This window comes from Scardinius erythrophthalmus (genome assembly GCF_964197995.2).
Source record: "Scardinius erythrophthalmus genome assembly, chromosome: 2".
Taxonomy (NCBI): Eukaryota; Metazoa; Chordata; class Actinopteri; order Cypriniformes; family Leuciscidae; genus Scardinius; species Scardinius erythrophthalmus.
The window spans coordinates 55,055,665-55,082,428 of NC_138222.1; the positions used below are offsets into that span (position 1 = coordinate 55,055,665).

General features: G+C 38.0%; 3 protein-coding genes across 4 annotated transcripts in view; 2 read left to right on the plus strand and 1 right to left on the minus strand.

The window, feature by feature from the left end:
* The window catches only part of ntn4 (netrin 4), a 27,793-nt gene continuing 1,029 nt past the window's right edge, over positions 1-26,764 (minus strand). The window contains exons 1-10 of one of the 2 annotated variants that reach the window (XM_081359730.1): positions 19,181-19,618; positions 17,081-17,556; positions 15,523-15,792; positions 10,948-11,074; positions 9,927-10,112; positions 4,503-4,692; positions 3,469-3,548; positions 3,218-3,286; positions 2,969-3,142; positions 1-637 (exon numbers count right to left, since the gene is read on the minus strand). In XM_081359730.1, coding sequence (XP_081215856.1) covers positions 492-637; positions 2,969-3,142; positions 3,218-3,286; positions 3,469-3,548; positions 4,503-4,692; positions 9,927-10,112; positions 10,948-11,074; positions 15,523-15,792; positions 17,081-17,556; positions 19,181-19,250 — 1,788 coding nt within the window. In that variant the 5' untranslated portion in view covers positions 19,251-19,618 and the 3' untranslated portion in view covers positions 1-491. Of the gene's footprint in view, positions 638-2,968; positions 3,143-3,217; positions 3,287-3,468; positions 3,549-4,502; positions 4,693-9,926; positions 10,113-10,947; positions 11,075-15,522; positions 15,793-17,080; positions 17,557-19,180; positions 19,619-26,764 lie in introns of those variants that run through there. The other variant, XM_081359731.1, reaches the window with a different exon arrangement.
* snrpf (small nuclear ribonucleoprotein polypeptide F) lies at positions 21,473-25,518 on the plus strand. Its single transcript, XM_081359733.1, has 4 exons — positions 21,473-21,638; positions 22,223-22,348; positions 24,213-24,277; positions 25,282-25,518. The coding sequence occupies exons 1-4, from the start codon at positions 21,636-21,638 to the stop codon at positions 25,346-25,348; spliced, it is 261 nt and encodes an 86-aa protein (XP_081215859.1). The 5' UTR covers positions 21,473-21,635; the 3' UTR covers positions 25,349-25,518.
* Positions 26,439-26,764, plus strand: part of amdhd1 (amidohydrolase domain containing 1) — a 6,595-nt gene continuing 6,269 nt past the window's right edge. Inside the window, exon 1 of the mRNA XM_081359732.1 lies at positions 26,439-26,621. The gene's annotated coding sequence lies outside the window, so the exon portion shown is untranslated. The remainder of the gene's footprint in view (positions 26,622-26,764) is intronic.

Genomic DNA, 26,764 nt, shown 5'->3' on the forward strand with positions numbered 1-26,764 from the left:
TGCATATATGCGTTGTATTTTTATGTGTACAAAATGCATGCTATATACAGGGTTAGTTATAGAAATAAAAAACTACATATATTATCTTATATATACACATACATACATATTTTTTATACATTTTGTACAGTGCTAGTATTCACCTGACAGCTAGCGAATACATCCATACAGCTGGGTTAAAAGCAGTGGTTCTCAACCAGGAGGCCGGGGCCCACTAGGGGTCTCAGCAAGCCTCCCAATAGGTCTTTAAATGGTATAAATGTAATTATATTCACATAAAAACTTGACATTTACAACATTAAACTGTCATTTTTTTTTTTATTACGACAGAAGTACCAGAGGTACATATCAGCTTAGACAGGAGGGTCTCCAAAATTTTGTCTTGGACAAAAGTCGCAACTGTTGAGAACCACTGTTTTAAAGATTTGATTCAGAGGGTGGAAATGGTCGTAATAAAATAAAGGCTAAGTTGACAGGTAGCATGGAAGACTCTAGGTCTTTGAACTACATTTCATTTTCAGAAGCTGATGGACTTTTTGGCTCAAGCTGGGTCTCCATGGCTTCACTATACTCTTCATGTTAACCATGGGACGGCCTTTTCTCACATCCTCGTGTCCGACTACAAGATATTCCAACCCTAAAGCAAGAGGAAAAACAGTTTGATGAGTTTACAAAAGTATCACATTAGGCCAATATCACCAAACATGTATGATAAAAATAGGCAGTGTTAAAAATGAACTAATTTAGTATTATTTATAAACTCTTAAAGTATGTATTAATATTTTAACTTTTATTCTTATATTTTCGGTTTTCATTTTAATTTGAATAATTTTGTTATGTGCTTTTATGTTTTACATTTTTATCCATCCCATCCCACAGCCTTTTAAACCCATTCACTGATCATTAATATTTGTATATTATTATTGTTATATTTTGTCATTGTTATGAATTTGCTTTATTTTGCTTTATTTTCCCCCTCATTCCATTCATGTATTTCATGTATCTCTTTAACATATTATAAAGGACGTTAATTAGGCAAAGTACTATACTTAAATTATATATTTTGTAAATACTCGACAATCATGCCCGTTTTGATTTTATGACTGCATTTCTGTAGGCTTAGGCTATGCCAGTATGTGACGATAAATGAGCCTTGGCCCAATTCCAATTTTATTTTACCCCTTCCCCCTTGAAACAGAGTGGTAAGGGTAAAAAAATATTCCCCTAAGAAATGGGACACCACCACTACACCATTACATCATTATACGTCGTCGCTAGCTCCTACGTCAAAGGAAATTCCCTAATGTGTATCATAAAAACGTGACCGTAAATATGAACACAAAATTCTGGCAATCAAATGTAAGCATAAAACATTAATTTAATTTATCTTAGAATCATCTGAAACTAATTTCATATGAAATTAACTTTTTTCTCAAACAATATTATTATTATTAGTTTTAGTATTATTATTACATTGAGACATAGCTTCTACTATACAACTGTAATATATTTGTCACAATTTCCGAACTTTTATTTTGACGGGTTGCCGCGAAGACCTTTGAGTTTGTGTGTTTATGATATATATGACCTTAGTTTTTTATCAAATGAATGGGTTCAACCTGCTAGGACGTTCAGTATTATGGGCCTAAGCTCTGCAATAAGCTTCTCCAGAAACTCTTCATGGCAGAACTGAAAACTCATTTATTCACGTTGTTTTGAAACTAATGGGTTCCCCTTTCTGCTATATCAACACTTCTTCACTTCTTCAACTGCCATGCTATGTTTATTGTTCGGCTGCTTGTTGATCTTTGCTTGTTCTTCTGTATTATCTGTATTATTAGTCTATTTTGTAAAGTGTCCTTGGGTCTTTAAAAGGCACTATATTAATAAAACATTGTTATTAATAATAATAATAATAATATAAAAATATTAAATAAAGAAGACATGATCAGTGAATGGATTTAAAAGGCTGTGAGATGGGATGGATAATGTTTTATTGTAGGCCTATATTAGTTTAAGTATAGTTCTTGCATATTCTTTTAACATTTTTTGATAAATTCAATTCAATTCACATTTATTTGTATAACGGTTTTCGTAATACACATCGTTTCAAAGCAGCTTTACAGAAAATGCAGGTGTCTACATTACAATTTAGAGTAAACTGTTATCAGAGGTGACATTGTTCAAGTTATGCATTTCAGAAATGTACATATTATATTATATATACATACACACATTTCTGAAATGAAATTAAGTATATTAATTAAGGGCAAAAACAATGAGCTCATTGAGGTAAAGAATACATGTTAACAAATGTTTAAGATATATAACTTTTTTTTAAACAAACTTAATAAAATAATACAAAAATACGAAATAAAAAAGACATGAATTGGTGAATGGATTTAAAAAGCCTAATATAATAGTATAATCGTCTATAGGTTAATATAATCAATTTTAAATTTGTCATGCTTAATTCAAAATAAAATATGAATTTATTAATAATATCCATTTGTGATAATCACAGGTTGCTATGGTCATGCAAGTTAGTTTACACATTAAACTCATGGCCACAAGAAAAATGTCGTTCCCTAAACATAGGATCTCGAGGCCACGACATATCATCACGTTCCCATGAGTTAATATGTCATGGCCACAACAAAACTAAGTGAACCGAATATGTTCCCTTTCCCAGATTGTGTGTGATATGGCATTATATTAAATAACTTTGCTTCCACAGAATCTGTGCTCACAGAACTGTTATTATTTCACACATAATTTACAATGCATTTGATTTGATAATACCTCCAGTTAAACACGTTTAGGTCCGAGGTCCATTTAACGCATCTGATCAGATTTAAATCCATTCCACGGATTTATCCCCACAATCAACACAGAAAATGTGCGGGGATACGTGCAGACGGCCTTGCGTATCATGACAAGCCATGACTCTGTGCGCATGTTTGCTAACCTGGGAAAAGTACAGGGCAGGTGCAGCCTCGTGAGGTCCACGACTCGGGATAAAGAGTTCGATTTCCCCGAGAGAGCCTGAGGCGTGAGTTATCCCACAACACCTTGAGAACCTTCACATCCACTTCTGCATGAGAGCCCTTGTCATGAGCACTGAGCACTCTCACCTTCACTGCTACAAACACACAAGCAAACACACATTAACTACGTGAAGTGAGTGCACAGCCGGACTGTTTACGCTGCTGCTTACCATAAGCATATTTTACGTTGCAGAATACTTTGCTGTTTCCAAGGGCTTGCTGTTTGCATACACATTTGTCTGTCAAGAAAAGAAATACCCAGCAATTAAAGTATTGGCTGTCAGTTTTTTTTCTGTAGCTATGACAACTTAAAAACAGGCACGACTTTACAACAGCACATGCCTTTACCCCAGACGAGACAATAAACTTTTCACGGGAACAAGACAGCGCTGTTATCAGCTCCAAGATTTCCATTTAATACCTGGGTGACTAAGGGCGGAGAAAAGCTCTTCTGTTCGAAAAAGATGATTTTCTGCCGTGCCGTTGTGATCTGATTCAGACCTAGACAAGAATCACACACACACACACAAAGAAAACACATGCATGGTTATATATCTATGTAATTTATATCATAATATATAAATTATATTATACAACTACATGTAAACCACAAAATGGCTTTGACCTTATGGGGACAATTTTTTGGTTCCCATAAGGTTTGGTTCCCATAAGGTTTAGAAAATTATCTATTTTTTTACATTTAAAAAAACAACTGTTTTTTGAAAATAGGTTTAGGGGGATAGAATATACAGTTTGTACAGTATAAATATCATTACGTCTATAGAAAGTGGTAAAAACGAATCACATTGGAATTGACAACAAAATATCAAACCAACTGGCATTTATTTTAAATAAAGTTAGCACAAGCACACTTTCCAAGCAAGAAGCGTCAAAGATGGGACAAATTCAGATGCCATCACAAATTCACCTACAATCACCAATTGGTGAAAATATCACTTAGTTTGAAATTGAAATATGAAATTCATACATTTTTAAATGTGACTTACAATAAGTGTCTAAATGTTATTTATATAGCATTGTAGTATTTATTATTATTATATTTTTAAGTTCATTTTAGTTTTAAGTTTTAGAAATTGTTACGTCCTTCGGTCATATTTATTATTATTTTAAAATATTTCCATAAAGCTTTAATTTATTTTTATTTCAGTTTTAGTTTTAGTCATTTTGTTACCTTGACTTAAACTTCAGACTGTAATTTTAATTTAAGGTTTTCATCTAATGACCAAAATAGTAACCAAAATCATTTGTTTAATAGTTATAGCTTTAGTTAACAAAAACGACACTGATATTAGGCCATCCTAACTAAAAATCACACACTAATATCAGCATTATGTAAATGTGAATTATAGTGTATTGTTATTGTACTTTTGTTCAAATAAATGCATTATCAATGTCTAATATAATCAAAAAGCCAGCAAAAAGGTTCATATTCACCTAATCATACAGTCTCCTGTGTATGGGTCACAATCACCAGCACACTGGCAGGGCTTGCAACCATATTCATCCAAACCCCAGTATCCCAGCATGCACTGGTCACAGTGTGGCCCGGCCACCCCTGGCTTACAGATGCAGTCTCCATTATCAGGGTTACAACTTGTGGAACCAACATGGTTACACATGCAAGCTGCAATTCAGAAAGAGAGAAAGTTACACAAAATGCACACATCAGACAGCAAATGACATGCATGTTATTAGTGGCGTTTCCTGAGGCTCAGCACAAATATAATTGTGCTTTTCTCTAAGCAATGCATTTTTCAATGACTCACATCATAAGAACAAATATATAGAGCTATCCCGACGCTTTGCATGCGCAGTCAATTATTATGAGCCTGATGTCATCTGATGATTAATCTGTCTGCCTCCACATTCACAATATGCGCGTTTACACTCCTGCACACACACATGGCCGAGATCCCATCAATGTTCTTGTTATTCTACATGTCCCGACTCGCCGTAAGAGCCATTAGCATTCCGAGCAGGAACAACATTCAATACCAAACATCCCCTCAATGTGTGCATGCGTGTGTGTGCTACAATATTGGACATGTTCGCTGATCTCTTGAATTCTGACATCTAGGCCAAGCTGCACACGTATACTCAAACACTCACTCGCATTTTCATGCACACGTTGAAGAAAGACGGAGATCAGGAACGGAACTGAACAGTGGGGAAATCACAGATACTCCACATGCCATTTTAAGCAGCTTTTCAAAATCTGAGATTAATGCCTTTCATCTTTGTTTAAGACAAAAACACACACATTCACACACACACACACACACACACACACACACACACACACACAAAAAATACTAATTATAAAGAACATTGGATCCAATTTTATAGAAGTATTCCACACTTGGATAGACGTTTTGTTAAAGATGAAATATTGCGTATAAGTATATAATATAATCCACGGATCGCTGAACATTAAATGATTTTAATGCATGACGTGGAGACAAAAAAACCACCTGACGCAAAATGGAGTCTATTCAAATAGATTAAAATACAACTAGCTGTGGATTATCCCTCTTATACCATGGTCATTTTCCAGCACTGACAAGTTAAAGCTGTTATGGATGTTTGCAGTTTTTTTTGTTTTTTTTCAGGAAACACAGGACAAGATGTAATACATCCTTTTAAGTGCAAGCGCGTACCAGGAGAATGTGCTTGACCTTGGCAGTGTAGTTGTCACAGTGAAGTTTTCAGGTGGGCATCCTTCCTTGATAGGTGGTCCGAGGGACACATCGTCAGTAGTACACCTCAAACTTAATTGGATGTTTCGGCCATTATAACTAGACATCCTCGGTTGAGGAAGGCCCTACGGGGGTGATCAATCCCCGCAGTGTATCCCCCCAATCACCCAATCAAGCTGGAGCCCAACAAGAGTCTTGTCTCTTTATCCACAGCCACTGGCTGCTTCTCTCAGCTGCCTCCGACATTGCTTTGATGGCCTGGCGCAGGCTCTTGCCTCTGATTCCCAGGTCTCCAAGCAGTCTGGTGGTAGACACTGCCACAAACCCCCTGCACCCCACCTCCACTGGACGGACTTCAGTTTTCCATCCGCGATCTTGTGCATCAGCAGCTAGCTCAGCATAGCATAGTTTTTTTCGCTCGTATGCCTCGTCCACCAGTGACGTGCGGTCTGGGTAGGCAAACTAGGCACTGCCTACCCTGCCAAAATTCAAAAATAAAATGGTTTATTAAATAATAAACTTGTATTTGTATTTTTACTGTTTATTCTTGTGATTTATATATGCAATATGTGTGTTATTCCAATTATTTAGACGTTATGATGACAAATGTAGCAGTTACGCATAATCAAATAAAAAACAAATCGTAGAATAAGCAGTGCTTTTACTGTCCATTCATTGCAGACAGCAAGCGAAAAACCCATGTTGCGCATGCGCACTTCGATCCTGTATTCTTTAACATGTACGTCAAAAAGCACAACTCTGCTGTGCCTTTGGACGTAAATATGGTATGCCCGTAACATCTCCGTAACATAGCAGACATGGACCAATTAAAATCAAGATATTACTGGACATTTGCGCAGCTAACGTCATTAACGTTACACACCACAGATAGCCTACATGCCTAATCCCCGCGGCAAATTCAAAGCCAAAATGACAGCAACGGAGTTAAAAGGCTGTCATCAGAGAGTTAAATGTTTTAAATTGAGAGCCAGAGACTGTGCAAACTGAAGGCCCGTAAAGATGAGTTTTACAAAGCTGCGATCGACGTCTTCATGAGGAAATGGCGGCGGATGAATTTGATGTAGGCTACAAATAATCTACCGATTGGTGAGTCAAAAACTATTTTGGGCTTAATATTGAATTGATAAATATGGTTGAATTAATGCAAGCCATTTGACTTCATATTCAATTGAGCGGTGTGTGATTTTACTTTTACTTTTGGCCGCTGTGCAACAATAAGGATTAAGAATGGTTGCATTCTAATGCTGGAGTGGAGTGGACATACTGTTACTCTCGGTGTGTGCCTGTGCCGCGCTTGTGTGTGTGCGACGTGCGTGTATGTGTATGTGTGTGTGTGTGTGAGAGAGAGAGAGAGACTGAGAGAATACACGCGATATACATCCTGATTTGTACATTTCTTGATATGCCACGCTTGTGCGTAATGTTTACTGTTATTATTAGCCTTTAAACAATAAATCAGGTAATCTTTCATAACTCAGTGCCTAGCCTCTTTAAGACATCACCGCACGTCACTGTCGTCCACTGAGTCTTCCCAGGGTACGGTGAGTTCGATGATAATGAAGACCTTCTTCAGAGAGGGGGACCAGAGAACTATGTCAGGCCTAAGTGTGGTGATTGCAATCTCTGAAGGAAAAACTAGCCGCTGCCCAACATCCACTAACATCTTCCAATCACAGGCCCCTCGAAGTTGACCATGCTCCAGAGAAGTGGGCCTGCACCAGGCTGCCTTTGCCCCCATGCGGACAAAGTTGATCTGCAGTGGATTGGGTGCTGATGGGGATGGTAAAGAGTTGGAGGCAGTCCGTTTGTTTTCCAGGGTGGCTGCAAGGATCTTAAGGACTTGGTTATGACGCCACGTATAACGTCCCTGGGTGAGGCTGACTCCACATCCGGTCAGTATGTGCTTGAGAGAACCTGGCCTGGAGCAGAGGGCACATCCTGGATCTTCTCCCAACCACTGATGGAGATTGCTAGGTGTTCACATCATATGTAGCCCTGATGATGAAGCTGATTCGCTTTGCTTCCATGCTCCACAACTCCTTCCAGCTGATCCTCCTTCTCTCCACACTCTCCCAGCGTGTCCACTGTCCCTGTTTACCAAGGGAAACTGCCTTGGCCAACCTTGCGGCTTCTTTCTGCCGGTGTATTTCCTCCACCACCAATTTCCTCCATTCGTGTGCCGTGGCTGTATTCCAGGCAGGAAGCCTAGTTGTTAGCCCAAGGCCTCCCCTTCCCTGCTGGACATGCCCCACTATGTCCGCAAGTCTGAGAGCTGCTGCTGCCTCCTCCACAGCACTAGCTGGTCTCCATTTGCGGCCTGCCACCAAGATTGGTTTGTTGTTACTCACCATTGCATCACGAGATTCAATCAGTGTCATCTGAAGTCTTACTTTAGCACACTTGAATTCCTCTGTGAGACTGGTGAGGGGCAGTTTGAGGGCACAATCTCCGTAGAGGCCTATGGTGGTAAGGCATCGAGGCACTCCAAGCCATTTCTTGATGTAGCCTGTGATTCCTCTTTCCAACTTCTCCACTGTTGAGATTGGGACTTCAAGAATGGTAAGGGGCCACAGCACTCGGGGAAGAAGGCCAAACTGTAAACACCAGGCCTTCAATCTTCCAGGGAGCTGAGTGTGGTTAATGGCCTGGAGCCCATTTCTGATTTCTTTCCGCAGCTGCTGTACCTGATCCTTATCCTTCAGGCTGGCATCATACCACCTTCCAAGGCTCTTAATAGGCTGGTCAGAAACTGTTGGGATGGGTTCCTCTCCAATGAAGAATCTGCAGTCAGAGAGCACTCCCTTGACAATGGAGATGCTCCGTGACTTTGATGGCTTTATCTTCATGCGAGCCCAGCTGATGTTCTCTTCCAGTTTTCCGAGCAGTTTCCTGGTACATGGAGCAGTGGTGGTCAGAGTAGTGATGTCATCCATAAAGGCTCTGAGGGGAGGAAGACGTGTGCCCAAATTAAGCCGCTGCCCACCCACTACCCATTTTGATGCCCGGATGATTACCTCCATTGCCATTGTAAAGGCCAGGGGTGAGATGGTGCATCCTGCCATGATGCCAACTTCCAAGGATTGCCAAGATGTGGTAAAATCAGCTGTGGTAAAGCAGAACTGCAGGTCTTGGAAGTAGGATTTAACCAGGGTTGTAATGGTGTTTGGAATATGAAAGAAGGTGAAGGCGGCCCACAGAAGCTCATGGGGCATTGACCCAAAGGCATTAGCCAGGTCCAAAAAGACGACATGAAGGTCCTTTTTCCTCGCCTTTGCAGCCTGGATTGGTGCCAGATCATGCTAGAGTGTTCCAGGCATCCAGAAAAGCCTGAGATTCCTGCTTTCTGTATTGATATATCGACATACAGTATAATATTTGACTGGAAGGATACAAATGACTGTTATTTTCATCGCTACAACAACCATAATGAAATTACCCTAGCATACTGCTCCCAATAAGTGACAAAATAACACCAACATTTTCCTATTTACATGTTGTGATTTATTTGTATAGTCACAGCGTGTACAAATAACAAGGTCACATGAGACACAGCCATCTTCTAACCGTATATATACTGGGAACTATATTCTCAGAAAGCGAAGCACTACCCAAGTAGCAGTGCTTCGCTTTCTGAGAATATAGTTCCCAGTATATATACGGTTAGAAGATGGCTGTGTCTCATGTGACCTTGTTATATGTACACACTGTGACTATACAAATCACAACATGTAAATAGAAAAATGTTGGTGTTATTTTGTCACTTATTGGGAGCAGTATGCTAGCTGGAGCCATTTACCTCCAGTCTTTGTGCTAAGCTAGGCTAGCGGTGGGTGCGTCAGACAGAGTTACGGCACGCACGGAGATGAAAATTGTATGTATGGACTTATCTAACTCTGGGGGATACGGTGATTAAGCTAAAGTCCCAAAAAGTCGGCGTGTTCCTTTAATACAGAACAGTGATTAAACTGACTGGAACTACCTGTGCAATAAATGGTTTTAGTACACGCCTTCCAGCCAGTCATAATCAAGAATTCAGACTGACCATAGTATAAAAATCTATAAATGTGCCGATGTTGAGCGCTTAATGCGTGAACATGGATTTGAAGGTGCGTTTACACAATGATGCATGATTGTGTCTTACATCTGCAGGATCCCGGGGCAGTGAAGGGTCTCTCGGGGTCTCTGTAGAAGCCGCTCTGACAGTGCTGGCAGTGGCGGCCGCTGGTGTTGTGAAGGCAGTCACACACACCGCCACTCCGCTGACCCGAGCGTAGCCATGCACTTTCGTCAAAGTGACAACTCTCAGCGTGGCCGTTACATTTACACTCTACACAATGACACAAGAATACACATATATTAGGTTAGTACAGATATGAATCAACTCACAGACAAATAGACCAGGGTTGCCAGATATGGATTTTAGAGTCCAGTAGATATGGGAAGCATTCAGAATTTTCCAATGGCAAAAACATTCTGATAAACATCTAACTAATCCAATATTTCTACCACAAAATAAAAAGTCAACCACTGCAGTTCAAAAGTAGCCCAATTCCTCACTGTATATATACAATATATAATGTTACTGAATATAACACTTTTATTCAGCAAGGATGCATTTAATCGATCAAATGTGACAAATCGAGTAAATATATTTATAATGTTACAAAAGATTTATATTTCAAATAAATTGTCTTTTGAATTTTCTATTCATCACAGTCTCCTGAAGCAAATGTTTCATGGTTTCCACTTTCCACAAGCAGAAAAAAACTGTTTTCAACTGATGATGATAATAATAAATGTTTCTTGAACAGCAAATCAGCACACTAGAATGATTTCTGAAGGATCATGTGACACTGAAGACTGGAGTAATGATGCTAAAAATTCAGCTTTGATCACAGTAATAAATTACATTTAAAATATTAAAATGGTAATGACAGTTCACAATATTACTGTTTTTATGCTTTTTTTATTATAAAAATAAATGCAGATTTGGTAAGCATAGACTTGTAAGGAACAAATTTGAGATTGAGAGTAACCAAATCACAGCAACATCCTGACCACCAGTAACAACACTCTAGCACAGATGTTGTGAGACGTCACACATTTCTTCAGTGCTGCTCTTTCCAAGTTACCGCTTAGTTTTACATATGAACTGAACTTACTAGCACACTGATGAGCTTCTCCGGTTAAACCGTTAGCTGGCTGCCATGGTCGGTCGTTGTAAAGACGATCACAGCGTTCACAGTGATCCCCAGCCGTGTGATGCCGACACACACATTTACCGTAAACCTGTGGCAGAGGCCGGAAAAACACAAATCACAATACAATGACATATTGTTACACATTCACCTTAGAGGACCTCAGGCCAAAGACTTGTTAAAAATCTTACAAGCACAGATCTACTAAGCCGATCGCCAACATGCTCTAGCGTCAACTGTGTTCATTCAGGTGCCAAATATTTAATCATACCGCATACTTTGCCAAACTAATAAACCAAATGGGATAGGCCAACACCTAACACTTTGTGTTCTTACCTGAACCTACACTTAACTTGTTTGCTACACTAAATTCACTGGAGTTTTTCCAATTGACATTACATTGCCAAAACTAATTATTAGATTCACTAGGTAGGTACACTACCCAAACGTTTACTTTAAGTAAAAGTAATACATGTAAGGTATTATAATTAATACAGCAAGGATGCATTAAATTGATCATTAAATTGATCAAACACGAAATAAAATTTTACAATGACACAAAAAGTTTACATCGTTACAAAGGTTATCAATTACAAATAAATGTTTAACGTTCCATTCATCAAAGACTGTAAAAAATGTATCATGGTTTCCACAAAAAAAAAATTAACTGTTTTCAAAGTTGATCATAATAATAAATGTTTCTTGGGCAGCAAATTATCATGTTAGATCGTGTGACACTGAAGACTGGAGTAATGATGCTGAAAATTCAGCTTTGCTCACAGGAATAAATTACATTTTAAAATATATTCATATAGAACACAGTTATTTTAAATTGTAATAATATTTCACAATATGTACACAGTAATATTGTGAAATATTATTACAATTTAATAGTATTTTGATCAAATAAATGCAGCTTTGATGAGCATAAGAGATTTATTGACCCCAAACTTTTGAACAGTAGTATAATTGATAAATTTTGACATGACTGCCATTACTCTTCCTACTGCTCACACTTTTAGGTTTAGGGATTTGGAATATGTAAGTCTAAACTTTTTAAAGAATTTGTCCAAAAGACATCAAAACGTGTGTCTTGTTGTGGGGAGTGCTTTTACTTTTCTAAGCCAGCAGAATTTTGCCTGGGAGATGATTAAATAAATTAAAAAAAATATCCATAATCCATTTTCACGTGCTGCAGCCCCTCATTCTCTCCTACATCCCTTTTAAATTAATTATGTGCTCAACATCTCTCGTTTAACAGTCCTGTATAAAAACATCCTCCTCGCCCTGTTTAGCTAATGCTTCTCAATATCCCAGACTCAGCCATCCATCCAGATGTCCTCTCCTCCGCAAGTTCCCAATGAAAGCACAGATAAATATTATCCATCACTCTCATGTGGAATGAAAATAAAATGAGAAAAGAATTTTGAAAATACCTCAGGAGAAAAAAAGAAGGACAAATTAGCGCTTCAGAGGGAAAGGGGGGGGGCTGGCAACGCTCCATCCAGTTGGCATCTGAAACACTTTCACATGTTTATCATCATAATATGGGAGGAAACGCACTCAGACGCACAAACTCTCCCTGCTAACCAAAACATTCCTGCAGGGGCACACAAGGGTTGCGTGTGAGCACGTGTTCCTATTATGAGTGTGGATGGACGAAGCATGTCAATGCGACCGTGTTTGTCTGCATGTCTGGGTGGGAGGTGTGTATGTCTGTGTGTGCATGCTTGTCGATTGGCACGGGGTGTGTGTTTTGTCTGGGATGCTAGATCAAACGGTCTGACCTTTGATAAGAGAGCAATGAGTTGATGTGTGTGTGTTTGAGTGAGTGAGACTAATTGCTGTTATTGTCTGATCACAGCATGCAAACAACAACAACTCAATTAGGAAAAAGGGCGAGCAACGCAGCCCCACGTTTTCATCTCGCCGCTTATTGGTATTCCTCCGTTTTTATCCTTCAGTTGCTATCAAGAGTTTTATCTCTCCACAGAGATAGAGCCAAATGAATAACAAAAACATGGCTTATATAATCTGAAACAAAGACAGTGAGAGTGAGAGGGGGAAAGGGAATGAATCAGTGATAGACGGGGAACTGTTTATGTAACCATACGGGAAACATGTTCTTGGGAATGTGGATAACCATTGTTATGCCCACAAAATGAAAGCCAATTTGGTCCAAAACTGTGTTGTTATTAACTTAAACTCATCAAATCATTTTCGTTAATTAAAATAAAGCTGAAATAATACTAGCTGTAAAAACGTACCTTTTTCAATAAAAAAATAAAAAATTTCAATTTCCTTGGCAACTAAAAAAACCTAAGTATTAGTTGAAGTTGAAGTAATAAATACAGAGCCCCGCACATGACATGAAGAAAAAAATATGTACCGTATATTGTGGCCACAAAATAGCAATTCGTTCCCACGACTTATTTATATGTCAGCACGTTTTACCAATTCATTCTCTTGTTTTAAGTTGTCATTGGTAATGCTCATCTATGCTGGCTCCTTTGAAGATATCTTTGAGTAAAACAGCTCTATATTTAATGAAGCACATACAAATGCGACCTGTTTTACAGATTAATAAAGTTTGTGGAGCATAACCCATCATTAGTTTGTAAGGCCACAACAGGATACTCTTTCATCCAGCCACCACAGGGAGTTGTCTTCCAAATATTGACATCACTCCATTCCTTCTAAAGGGACTTCTTGTTTGTAGGTTTATAAGCCATCGGTGAAATTGCATACTTCCCTACTATATAGTAGGCGAAAAACTGTATGTGACAAAATACATACATCTGAATTCATATACTCATAAAACAGTAGGCAAAAAGTACCCTGATGACCTACTACTGCGAGATTTTGAAGTGTGCATACTATCCCATGAGGCCACAGGAGAGGATTTATGAATGGCAGTGAAGAAGCATAACTGGTCACTTGATAATGACAGCATGGCGAATGTAGTATGAATAGATTACACTCATACTATCTAGAACGTAATTTTTTAGTGGTTGTGAAGTAATTACTACTCAAGAGAGTATGTAATTTCTGACGCAGCCCTTGTGCTCCACTAAGCCAAAGACTAGATATACAAAGATGTTGCACTCCTATTACTTATGAATGGGAGAAACTGCAAAGCGCAATATGGCGGAATATGTCCCGCCTTCTAAATAAAAGAGCCAATCACTGGTTGGTAGATTCATTGTGTAACTTCATTGCATCCAGTGTTTGATTTCTCTAATACTTGCAGACAGTGAGTCAGGCAGAGATGAAATATGAGAGGAGGTGGTAAGATGGATTTGGATGTCATCAGCATAATAATGAAAGTCCATACTTGTGTATGATATCAAGTGGTTGCATGTAGATGATAAAAAGTAACGGACCAAGGACTGAGCCCTGTGGAACACCCTGTATCAGTGGAGTTGTGGTGGACTTATACCCTTGACAATACTTTCAATCAGTGAGATAAGAAATGAACCAGGATAAAGCAGATCCACCGATTCCAATAGCAGAAAGACAGGAAATGAGAATATCATGACAGATGGTATCAAACGTTGAACTTAGATCAGGGATAATTAGGATGTTTGTAAACCCAGAATCCATAGAAAGAAGGATATCACTAACCACACGCATGAATAAGAGCCGTTTCAGTACTGTGAGATGGGCGAAATTCAGATGTAAATGGTTCAAATAGACCAATTACAGTCAAGTATAATCATATTTGAGATTAGAGATTGGCTTGTAATTGTTCATAAGATGATCCAGGCCAGATATCTTAAGGATGGGTGTGACCGCAACAATTTTTAATGCCGCAGGGACAATAGCAGATACTAAACTACAATTTAACAAACTGGTTATGATGGGTGAAATATCAGAAACACACATTTTAAGTAAAGCAGTCGGTGCAGGGTCAAGCTGACAGTGTGCAGCGTTAGACTTCATAATTAGATCATGTATGGCAGATGGAATAAAAGTGGTGAAAGCAGTGAAAAGACGGTTTCTGTGATCTGTCAGTAATTTAGTGTGTGGATCACAGGTTTGAGGAGCATCACTAACAATAGATGCCATGACTGATTTTAGATTATCTGAGAAAAATCACTGTGAACAGACTTTCCATGAAAGGGACTTTTCACCTCCCTTAGAGAGCGTTTCTCCAATGTGCCATTGACTTGCCTCATGTTATGATCTTCAGCCTGTTTTTGGATAACTGTTTCTAACTTGATCGCCAGTTGGACTGTTTACCTATTTTTCAACCACTGCCTGCCTTGCTGATCACGTTTGCACCTACTGTTTTGCATTTGTTCATTAAACTCTTCTGCAAAATGGGTCCTAACCTGACTTTGAGTCTGGGTTTATTACATAGTTCAAAGTGGCCATGATTTATTTAAATGAGGGAACAAATTAATAAGTCGTCTTAATTCTAGGCCATGATTTAACTAAAATGAGAGAACAAATTCTGGTGTGAGATGCCAGTACTAAAATGAGAGAAGACTGTGTAAGCTAGTATGTACAGACCTAAAAAAACAACTGTACACTTACCATGTGTTTGCTAGGAGCGTGTGAGATCTGTTGGTCACCAGCAGGCACACACTGGTCTGCATGCCCGTGGCACAAACAGCCTCCCTTTAAGATAAGGTCATAGATGGCATAGTGGGCAGGAGGCATGTTGGCATCAAGAAGTTTACTCTGGCAGGGGCAGGACTGCGGTTGAAGTAGACGCAGCCGTATGTTAGTGATGCCGAGGTGGGATCGGGCATCAATGTTGTATGGATCCAGTTTGTCCCAGGGCGACAGAGCACGGTAAATTACCTGCTCACACACACACAACATTTGGGAACCCCTGACGTAACCTAATGCAGTCAGGTTGATTAAATCACATTAAATAATAATAATAGTAAACCAGTGTACACATGAATTATTACAATGAAGGGGATCTACAGAAGCTAATGCCATGATACTTTGATAATCATATGTATGTAACATGATATTTATACACTGCCCGGCCAAAAAAAGCAGCAGTAGTCGTTGTTTGGATATAAACAGGCAAATGCTTAAGAGTCTATGATTGGATCATTATTGTAACGATTGAATCCTCTGGAGGCAAGATGGAGCGAACCCAAATGCAACTTTAATAATAATAATAAACAAAATCAAACAAAGACTGTAAACTGGTAACTCAAAACAAGAACCTGGACAAGGCATAAACACAACTAGAAACATTCAATACTAGACAAAGACACAGGGCAAACATGAGGGCTTAAATACACAAGACTAACGACAAGACAAGGACCACCTGTGAATAATAATCAGACGATTAACCAATGACAAGACACATGGCAGGATCACATGACAAACAGGGAATCACATGACAAGACGAGAACCAAGAACAAGAAACAAAACCCAGAACGTGACAATTATATTGAAGTTATTATTATGTTTCTAGCATGTTATATGTTTGGCAACAGTTCTTCTAACTCTAACTGATGGAGTGTGTAGCTTTTCATTTCTTAAACAACCATGTAGGAAGACACATCATGGCCATATTCCAGCATGACAATGTCAAGATTCATCAGGCTCAAATTGTGAAAGAATGGTTGGGAAGGAACATGAAGAGTAATTTTCACACATGAATCTGCACCTCTGAGTCCAGACCTTAAACTCACTGAAAGTCATTGGGATGTGCTGGAGGAGACTTTACAGTGCTGGACTCTTGCATTGTCAGTACAAGATCTTGACCAAAAATTGAAGCACCTCTTAATGGAAACAACATCACATCATTTTTATCCATCAAAAGGTGCATCAATTGATGAGTCTTCCTACATGGTTGTTTCAAAAATGAAAAGCTACACATTCCATCAATTAAGTTAGAAGAACTGTTGCCAAACATATAACATGCTAGAAACATAATAATCACTGCAATAATGATCCAGTCATAGACTCTTATGCATTTGCCTATTTAAATCCAAACAGTGACTTTTTTTGACCGGACAGAGACAATGAATGATGCCTACTGATCATCACCACCATTATTCTCCCGAAAATGCATCACGCAAACGCATCTGCTTTGAAATGTGAGATTCTGTGTGCACTCTCTCACCTCTCCATTGCTGCAAGGCGATGCTGTGGAGTATTTCTGAGTGCAGCGGTGTCCATCCTCCAGGTTGAACACTTCACTGCAGTTGTGTGCATACAGCATAAGAGCGCTCCACGTGCGCCCGAAGTCCTGCGAGCGCTCGATTGCCATGGCAGCAGGGCGTGGCGACCGGAATATGATAATGAGATGGGTGAAGTAAAATTCCACCTCTAAATCCAGCTGAAGAGTTTCAACGGCAGTCTCCTGAGAGGACTGCCACCAGGTCGCCGGGTGTTTGAAGGGCGAGTCTGTCATGGAGGCGGGTGGGTGCGCACGATGCGTTACTGAAGCATCACACACCTCGCACTGCAACACACAACTACCCATTTTGTAGTTACAGTAGCGCTCTGGAGAGGTTGAGCCACACTGAGAAATTGTCTGTACAGGACGCCCGACTGCCAGGTTCCCCATGCGAGGATTACACACCCGATTCTCACATCCTGGTACATTTAAACAACAACAAAAATATAAAATACAGTACAACATTACACAGACAAATTGCCAGAATGTAACAAAATGTTATGACACGCAAGTGGTGGGGTGTGGGGGATACAAACAAAGTAACTGCAAAAAATGTCCAAGGTGTTTAGTTTTAAGAAAAGTTATATAGCATAATAAGCATAATATATAAGCATATATATATAGCCTATATATAGCAGATCACTTTGATAGATTTCAAATAATGCAATGACATTCATTAAAGGGAAAGTTCACCCCAAAAAAATGAAAATATTTGTCATTTACTCACGCTCAAGTTGTTTCAAACCTCTATGAGTTTCTTTCTTCTGTTGAACACAAAAGAAGATATTTTAAGAATGTTGGTAACCAGACAGCTGATGGACCCCATTCACTTCCATAGTAGGAAAAAAATATGTAAATGGTGCCGTCAACTGTCTGGTTACCAACATTCTTAAAATATCTTTTTGAATTTTTGGGTGAACTATCCCTTTAAGGCACGTGTCGACGTAATCGATTACGTCGATTACTGTTTAAGTTCATCCCTAATCAGATTCAATGTCAATGTCTAGTAGGTTTTTTTTCATACTAGCATATATGGGTTTCAACAAGGTTTCAGGACTGATAAAGACAGATTACAAGTCAGATTTGTATCGGTATTGAACAGAAAGTCACGTTTGCGCACTTGTGGAAGTAACCATAACAAAAAAACACACTACTCACTCAGTCTGAGGCGGAATGTCGACAAGACTTTATTATAGATTTACATTTCACAATCAATGTTTGTGGTGTTTTTAGATATACGGTGTTTAGATCACTGTTTTAATGGAACAAAATTACAATTTCCGCGGCACGAGATTGACATGGACAGACTGCGCCCGAAAATGACCTTATAGGGTTTTTTTTTAATGATTTTTATTAAACAGGTTACAAGTACATTATATAAATGAAAAAAAAAGGTAAAAGGGGACAAAAAAAGATGCTGCCTTAAATTTAAGAAGAATCAACTTGGATGTTTAAGTCATTTAAACTTAAATTACATTAAAATGAGTTAAAAAAATTACTTGAATCTTGTATAATTTATTTTAGAAAGTTGCTTAACTTATTTTGGTGAGTTAAATCAATGTAAAAACATGTTGTCATAACTTAAGCATATAATCTTTTACAGTGTATATATATACATATAGATACATATACACACAGAAAGGACATAAGGATATGCTACATATGATTAGGCTACATTGTTATAACCTTTATAGGTTATATTGACTATTTAATAATTTAGCAGACGTTTAATAGTCATTGTATAATTTCCAAAATGAATAATTCCTAAACATATAGGCTACACAATGCTTTAAAATAAAATGTATCACCCTGACAAATTAAACGCACTTTTAGCGTGCATCAATCTGAATGCAAATTGGCTGGATTCAGCGAGATCTTGTTGGGTGTGTATGCGCATGCAAAGTTTGGTTTGTTTTGCATATTCAAATCATCCCCATCTCTCCATATCAATCAGTTCGTCACTCAGACACCACGCATGTTTAGCAAGCCAACTTGTTTTGATCGCACGTGCGGGTGAATAGTTCACATGCATAAAACACTGACCTGAACACGCAGGGTGAGGAACGCTCATCACGAGCGCTGCGAATAGCATGCATCTCCCTGGCAGCTCCATATTAATAATTAATCCACAAATTATCAAACCCCGCGAGGGTTTTAATCCACAATACCCACGGGAACCTGATTCCGCTCCAGAGCCTTTCAGATTGCATGTAGGAGCACGACTTCACTGGCGTGGGTTGGCCAGGTGCGCAAACGCTGAGCCGAGGTGAGCTGCCCCCATGACAAACAGAAACTATTCACCTGAAGAAGGACAGAAGTCTCGCGCGACAGCGCCATTGGAGTGTAACCTCAAATAATCTGAGTCACATCTGTCGCCGGTGACAGCTGTCCGCTCGCGCTGCTCGTGGCGCGTGTTTTGCTCTGAAACACCTGAGCTGGAATCTGGAGCCCCTGCTGTGAGTGACAGGACCTTTGAAGAACAGAGGCCACGCCCCTTCTGCCAGCATTTTTCTCGATATAATGGAGCATTCCTGGCATGAGTCATTCAACGTCAGCTCTTGCGGGATGTGCTCTCGCTTTCTCAAAGACACTTTCCATTGACTTATTAATAAGGCTAATTCTGTCTATAACACATTTATTACATTTAGTCTCTTCTTGGCTTAACCCTAACACACGTGCCTTTTTTCATATGAATTTCTCAGTTAAGTTTTTTTTGTGTCATTTTTTAAAATAATTATTTTCACATTTACACAATTATTTTCTCTTACACACACACACACACACACACACACACACACACACACACACGCACACACGCGCACGCACACGCGCGCGCACACACGCGCACACACACAGAAACTGCATTTATTCTCTTCTAGATGGATTCTTAACCTAGTTGTCTAATAAACTTGGCATTGTGGCTCTTTGATGAATGATTGGTTCTTCTTCTGTAAGTCGCTGTTATCAATGTAATTAAATATAGGTGATGTTATAATGTTCAGATTTATTTTTGAAATAAAAAGTAGCCTGTAGCAGTCATTTAACACAGCAATGCACTGTAGAAAAATATATGTTGAGGTTATACACATTTAAATGATCATATTTTTATAGCAAAAGTAAATTAATAAAGAATATACATGTAATTCAGCATTTTATTAAAAAAAACACTTTCATTCAACATTCTATGATGACATAAAAAACAATTTCATTCAACATTCTCACATAAACAACACTGTTTCACATAAACAACACTGTTTTATTCCACATTCTATGATGAGACCGTTTCTTACTGTTCTATTTTTCAGTTGATCAAAGATTCTTTTTTGATTCTCTGAAAATTCCTGGATGACTCTTCTTTGATCTCATTCGGATTGGTTCCGAATTGTGTTAGAAATTCCATGAAATCAAAGCATTAGGGATATTTTGAGATCTAAATCATGTGAAATCAGCTGACAGGAAAAGAAAAGATTGCATATTTATTTGATCAAGGCGGAAAAGCCTTAAGATTGGTCAACAGGAAGGTATAATACAGGATGAAAGACAGGTCACTTTTTGAAATATTGAAAAAAAAATATTGTCTGGAATGCGGATCTGCAAAAGATTTCCGCTCTAATCCGCAAGGCTACTGTTGGCTTTCAGGCAGCTTTTAAGCTTTGATTCATTCACAAAGTACACAACACACACACACATATATACATACATATATACATATATACATATAGATAGATAGATAGATAGATAGATAGATAGATAGATAGATAGATAGATAGATAGATAGATAGATAGATAGATCATAATGATCTATCTATCTATCTATCTATCTATCTATCTATCTATCTATCTATCTATCTATCTATCTATCTATCTATAGTGATACAACTGAAGAATCTCTTGGCATGTCATGTCTGCCAAGTTTACATGACATTTCAATAAATGGTAATGAAAATGCAAAAAAAAAAAAAAAAAAAAGAAGCTGGACAAGCCTTCAGAAGATAAAGCAACTTTTATTTATTTATTTGTGATGCAGAATTGCTGTGCAAATAAAGGACAGCAGTGCTGAGCGATTTAGATTTACTGTTTTTTTTTTTTTTTTAAACATAAATCTAACCGTTATATAGAGTTCTGCTTGAAAACTTAATGAATGCATTGTAAATCAAATAAAATGGTAAAATGATTCACAGACACTGCTGTGGTGCTGGCAGTCTTCTAACAGAGCTTTAAAAACGTGTTCTGAATACTGAGAAATGAACGTAACCAATTAGCCTACACAAAATTGTAATGCATTTTATATCATTTCAGACGTCATTCCATGGCGTTGTTGCACGCCAGTCCTGCGAGTGGCGCTGTGGGCGAACGCGCTCTTCTCTCCCGCCGCGCGGTCAAAGTTCGCTCGCAGTCCTTCCCTCTCTCGGCGGCAAGGCGTGCGAGTGTGCTTCACTAGCTTATGCTATTTGAATAAACAATTTTTCTTCTGCAAAACTACTTTAGCAGTACAGTCATGGTAAGTACACCAGCATCTCTTTCTTTTGGCTCAATATGTGAAGTTTTGTTTCGAGAAGCGAGGTGGTTTTCATTCAGGAATGAGCGGACAATGCGGTTGCGTGTTAGCATCTGGGACGTAGATTGGACGTTGTTTTCAGTCATTATCAATGTTGGAACATTTATCTCTTATTATCAATATTTTCCACTTGCCTTGTCACAACCTAATCATTTGCTCTCAGTAGATAGCTTGTATCTGTACTAGATAACCTATGATAATTCAAGAATACTGTAAGACTTTAAAGCATAGTGCCTTCTTATCCTCTTGAGAATACATTTCTAATATAAACTTTAATCTTCACCTGAACCCAAGTTGCATTTTTTTATATATCTTTCTATTGGACAGTTATAGGAATGTACATACTAACAATCATAATTGTTATTGTGATATCCAGCATAAGCATTCTACCCTAGTCTTATATGATACTCCGTTCGTCCTGGCTTAGGTTGGAATATTATGAAAGATTTCCCATTGGAATTTGGAGGTTAAAAATTACATGATGGTGTATTTTTATATCTGACACTGAACTTTGGCCTTTTCTGCAGAGTTTGCCGTTGAACCCCAAGCCCTTTCTGAACGGTCTCACAGGAAAGCCTGTGATGGTGAAGCTGAAGTGGGGGATGGAGTACAAGGGCTACCTGGTGTCGGTGGACGGCTACATGAACATGCAGGTAAGTCTCAATATAACAGACCGTTAATGAATGCATTGGTCATTGATGCTTTTGATCATACAATATCTTTAGCTGTCACTACTTCTCACCGTGGCCCCACATGCACTATACCCAGTGTAATTGAAACCCCCACTCACATCTGATTTTATATTGACAGAGAGAGGTTCAGCAGTTAGTAGGGATGCACCGATAGGTTTTTTGGGGGGATGATACCAATTTTAACAAACAACTATACCGGTATTTGTCACTTGCTCTCTTATTAGAACTTTTGTCATTAAAATAGATTAGTGTTTGGATCATGATTTAGCAAAAGTCAAAAATAATTTCTATTGAATTTAGGGCTGCTCGATTATGGAAAAAATCATAATCAGGATTATTTTGGTCAGTATTGAAATCACGGACAGTGATAGTGGAAAAAATTCGGTAACACGATTATTTCACATGACTTTGGGAACGTGTTGCATTTATTAAAAAGACACCTTTCAACAATTCTTAAAAAATTGAAATTTTAACATTTATTGTACTTTTTGAACTATTAAAATAAATAATATAACAGATAATACTTCAAGTATTTTAATTTCCCCGCAGGTCTACCACTTATAATGCGGTAAATTCCCACACAAACATTGATTCACTTTTGGCATGTAGATTGTATGAGTAGCCTAAATGAATCCACACAGATTATAAAATCAAATCTATCATTTTAAAACTTTCGCAAAAACGCAATTTCACAAACCGCGTGAGTGTTCAGCGGTGCTGCGTCTCTCTCTCTCTCTCTCTCTCTCTCTGGGTTGGACAAAGCAAGCGTTGAAACTACACTCTCGCGTTTACGTTTACATGACGGACTTGACGCTTGCTCAATCGGGCCAGTATTGCATCGTAACTAAAATTGATAATTTTCACTTCTTTAAGTCTTATCAGTTTAAACATTCAAGCTGAGAGAGTTTACGGCTTCGGGAGAGGCGGAAGTGTGCGTTCGCGTGTCATTCAGAACACAAGACAAAATAAGAGTTCTTGCAAAAAAAAGTTCTTGTACTATTTTGGTGATTGTTGGGAGCCGAAATCGAAATTCAATTAATTGCACAGCCCTAATTGAACATGGATCGGATCCATTTCAACGTTCAACGGGCCAACATAAATGCATAAACAGAACAAAGATGCATGTGAAATAAACATTGCTTTTAGGTCTAACAGTAGTTTTCAGGTACAGAAATAAAGTAATAAAATGTAAAATACTCTTCATTGTATAAATTTAATATACATTAATTCTTATTAAAGTTACAAAAGTTATTTAGTCAAGAGTAGTGAGCATTTTCTTTTCATTTTTTTGTCTTTTGTTTGATTAACATTAAAACAAAATATTAGGCTGCTGTCACTTTAAGAGCTGCATGGATCCAATATACTGATACACACGGGTGTTATTTCTCAACTGGTTACATTCACTTAAGCCATAATCAGCTGTGTTTACAAGGATACAAGACAGGCATTTTGATATGAATTCGAAATGAAAGGGAACCCAAGTCAGTAATTGCACTGCTTTCTGGGCGCACGCCATTGTTCACACACAACTTCACACATTTCTTTCGTGTCTTCTTGCTCTTGAATATTTAAATTGGCAAGACTTAAATGCGTGCGAAGGATAAACTTATTTAAACTTACTTAACCAAGTATTATTTTACCCAGGGAAAAATGTTGGATTATACAACTCAGTGCCTTAACGCAGTTAATTAATCAGCCATCTATATCTCCCTTTTTCATGCTATAGCCGATGGTTTTAAATCAGCCGATACATCGGTGCATCTCTAATTGTTAGTAGTCTTTCTCTTTATGGGTTAATTAAGCTCTGTCTCTCTGATGTATCTAGCTGGCCAACACAGAGGAGTATGTGGATGGAGCATTAGCGGGTCATCTTGGCGAGGTGCTCATCAGGTAAGATTTTGGATTGAAAATCAACTTTGCGTTGTCACACAGAAGCTGTGTAAGTGCATTTATTCAGCAACCACAATTGGAAACAATGTAGTCGAGATTGATGTTTGGAGTTTTTAGTTTATCACGGAGAAGGATGAGAAGAAAGATTGCAGATTTAGTCGCAGGAACACAGACTGGCTGAATAACCGTTTCATTTGAACAGAATATTTCAATTTCAGATCATCCGCACTTCTTCCGCAGTGTAGAGAGCTTGCGCGCATGGTTGCCAGATTGCAAAAATGAGGTAAAACACCGGGCAGGAAATGTAGGCTATACTTTTAAGGGAAAAGCTCTGATTGGGGGATTTAAACTCTTGACATCTGGCAACCGCAAGCATGAAAGCTTGTAGAGGCTTGTTAAAAACATGTAATATTATGTCTCCTTTTTTATTTCTATGACAAAAACAAAGATTTTGGCATAGTTTTTATTTAACCACATTTTAGTTTCGTCTTTTATGGTCCATGATATTGCACGTTGATCTAGTCAGTTATCGTTTAATCACATTGGTGTCGTGGGAAAAAAGGTTGTTGACATTTTTCGTCATACTTTTTTTTTTTTATGAAATTAACACTATTGGTAAACAGTATTTGACGATACTTGGACGTTTTGTTCTTCAACATGAATTACACGCATCCATATCGAAAATGAAAATTTTTAAGCTGTTATGTTTATTAAAAAAACGAAACGTATGTTTCTAATAAGTGACTATGAGAACATTTAGGGTGTGAGTGTGTGCAGTTTACGTTGTCGAACAAAACATCAAAGCATCGTCAATATGTTTACCACAGACTTTTTTTACTCAATTGAAAAACCCCATAGGAAAATCGTGAGGGAACCAGTGGTGAATTATTCTTCCGGGTTCTGACGTAATACCGGCACCACTGTTCACGACTCTGCAATAAAAGAAAATGCATATTTTGTATTATACTACTAATGTTTTTTTTTGTTTTTTTTTCTCCCTTCAGGTGTAATAATGTTTTGTACATAAGAGGAGTAGAAGAAGAGGAAGAAGATGGAGAGATGAGAGAATGAAGAGTGAATCGATTTCTTTTTCTAATGGGATTGGAAGATTTATTGGTTAATTTGCCATTTGTGTTAGTTTTATGTAAAGCTGTTTCTTTTTTCTTTGTAAAATTGTTAGTTTGACATTTTTCACTGTAAAACTTATTGGTGGCACGACAAATAAATTGTGCACTTTTGTATGTTTTTGTCATTTTTGTCTGATTTTGAAGTCAACGTGAAACAAAATTGACCCTACGTACTTAATGCAACAATTCATAAGTGCATGTAGTTCTGAAGGAAAAACTTTTGAGTCTGACTCTTCTCTGATATGTAATGCCATATACAGTATGGTTTGGTAAACCCCACTATCCAGTTAATTGCAGATGTACAGAATCTCTTCCCACCTTAATTGCTGCTTTTTCAATATCATTGAATGTTTCACTGGGTAATAGGTTACATTAGTCAAGTGGTTCATGAATGCTAAAAGTTCACTGTAAGACCCCGATCAAAGAGCCTTTTCATTTTTGAATTACTCTATTTTTAAATGATCAGTTTTAATTAGGAAGGTTTTTTTTAGTTTAAATTATGGATTATGTTTGTAATAGTTCATTTCAATATCTGTGTGGCCACTTTCTGAGTAAAATCATTCTGTTCCCACTAGTTTCTAGTAGGCTATATGTGACCCAGGATCACAAAACCAGTCACAAGTAGCATGGGTATATTTTTACAACAATACATTGTATGGGTCAAAATTATCGCTTTTCTTTTATGCCCAAAATCATTAGGATATTAAGTAAAGATCATGTTCCATGAAGATATTTTGTAAGTTTACTACCGTAAATATCAAACATTTATTTTTGTGAGTGAATGCAGCACAATCGTGAACATAAATGGACAACTTTAATGGCGATTTTCTCAATGTTTTGATTTTTTGGCACACTCAGATTCCAGATTTTCAAATAGTTGTATCTCGGCCAAATATTGTCCTATCCTAACAAACCATACATCAATGGAAAGCCTATTTCAGACGATGTATAGGCCTACATCTCAATTTAAAAAAAAATTACCCATGTGACTGGTTTTGTGGTCCAGGGTCACATATTCAAGTTAAGACAGGTTTGTTCCGGGAAATTACGCAGGAAATAGTTGAACAACATAATTGTGCATTGTGAAGGTTTTAGAAACTAACTAAGGGAAAGAGAGCCATGTTTTATCGTTATTTGTAAATATAGGTTCCATTTTCAGCAGATTTGTGAGTGGCGAATCGATTAAAGACCGTGTGACGGACGAGTTTGGAGACAAGGTAATTTTGAAACTTGTCAATTTAGCTCACATTCACCCGAACTGCGTATGCTGAAAAAGTCCATTCGCAAAATGTTTTACAGTATTGCTCATTTACACATCTATTATTTTAAATAAATCAACTGTGCAGTTAGTAAGAAGCAC

What these genes read in the sequence shown, in the direction of transcription:
- snrpf (XM_081359733.1), top strand. An exon ending in ACGGCTACATGAACATGCAG is followed by an intron (nt 22,349 to 24,212) that starts GTAAGTCTCAAT and finishes TGATGTATCTAG; the next exon opens with CTGGCCAACACAGAGGAGTA. An exon ending in CTTGGCGAGGTGCTCATCAG is followed by an intron (nt 24,278 to 25,281) that starts GTAAGATTTTGG and finishes TTCTCCCTTCAG; the next exon opens with GTGTAATAATGTTTTGTACA.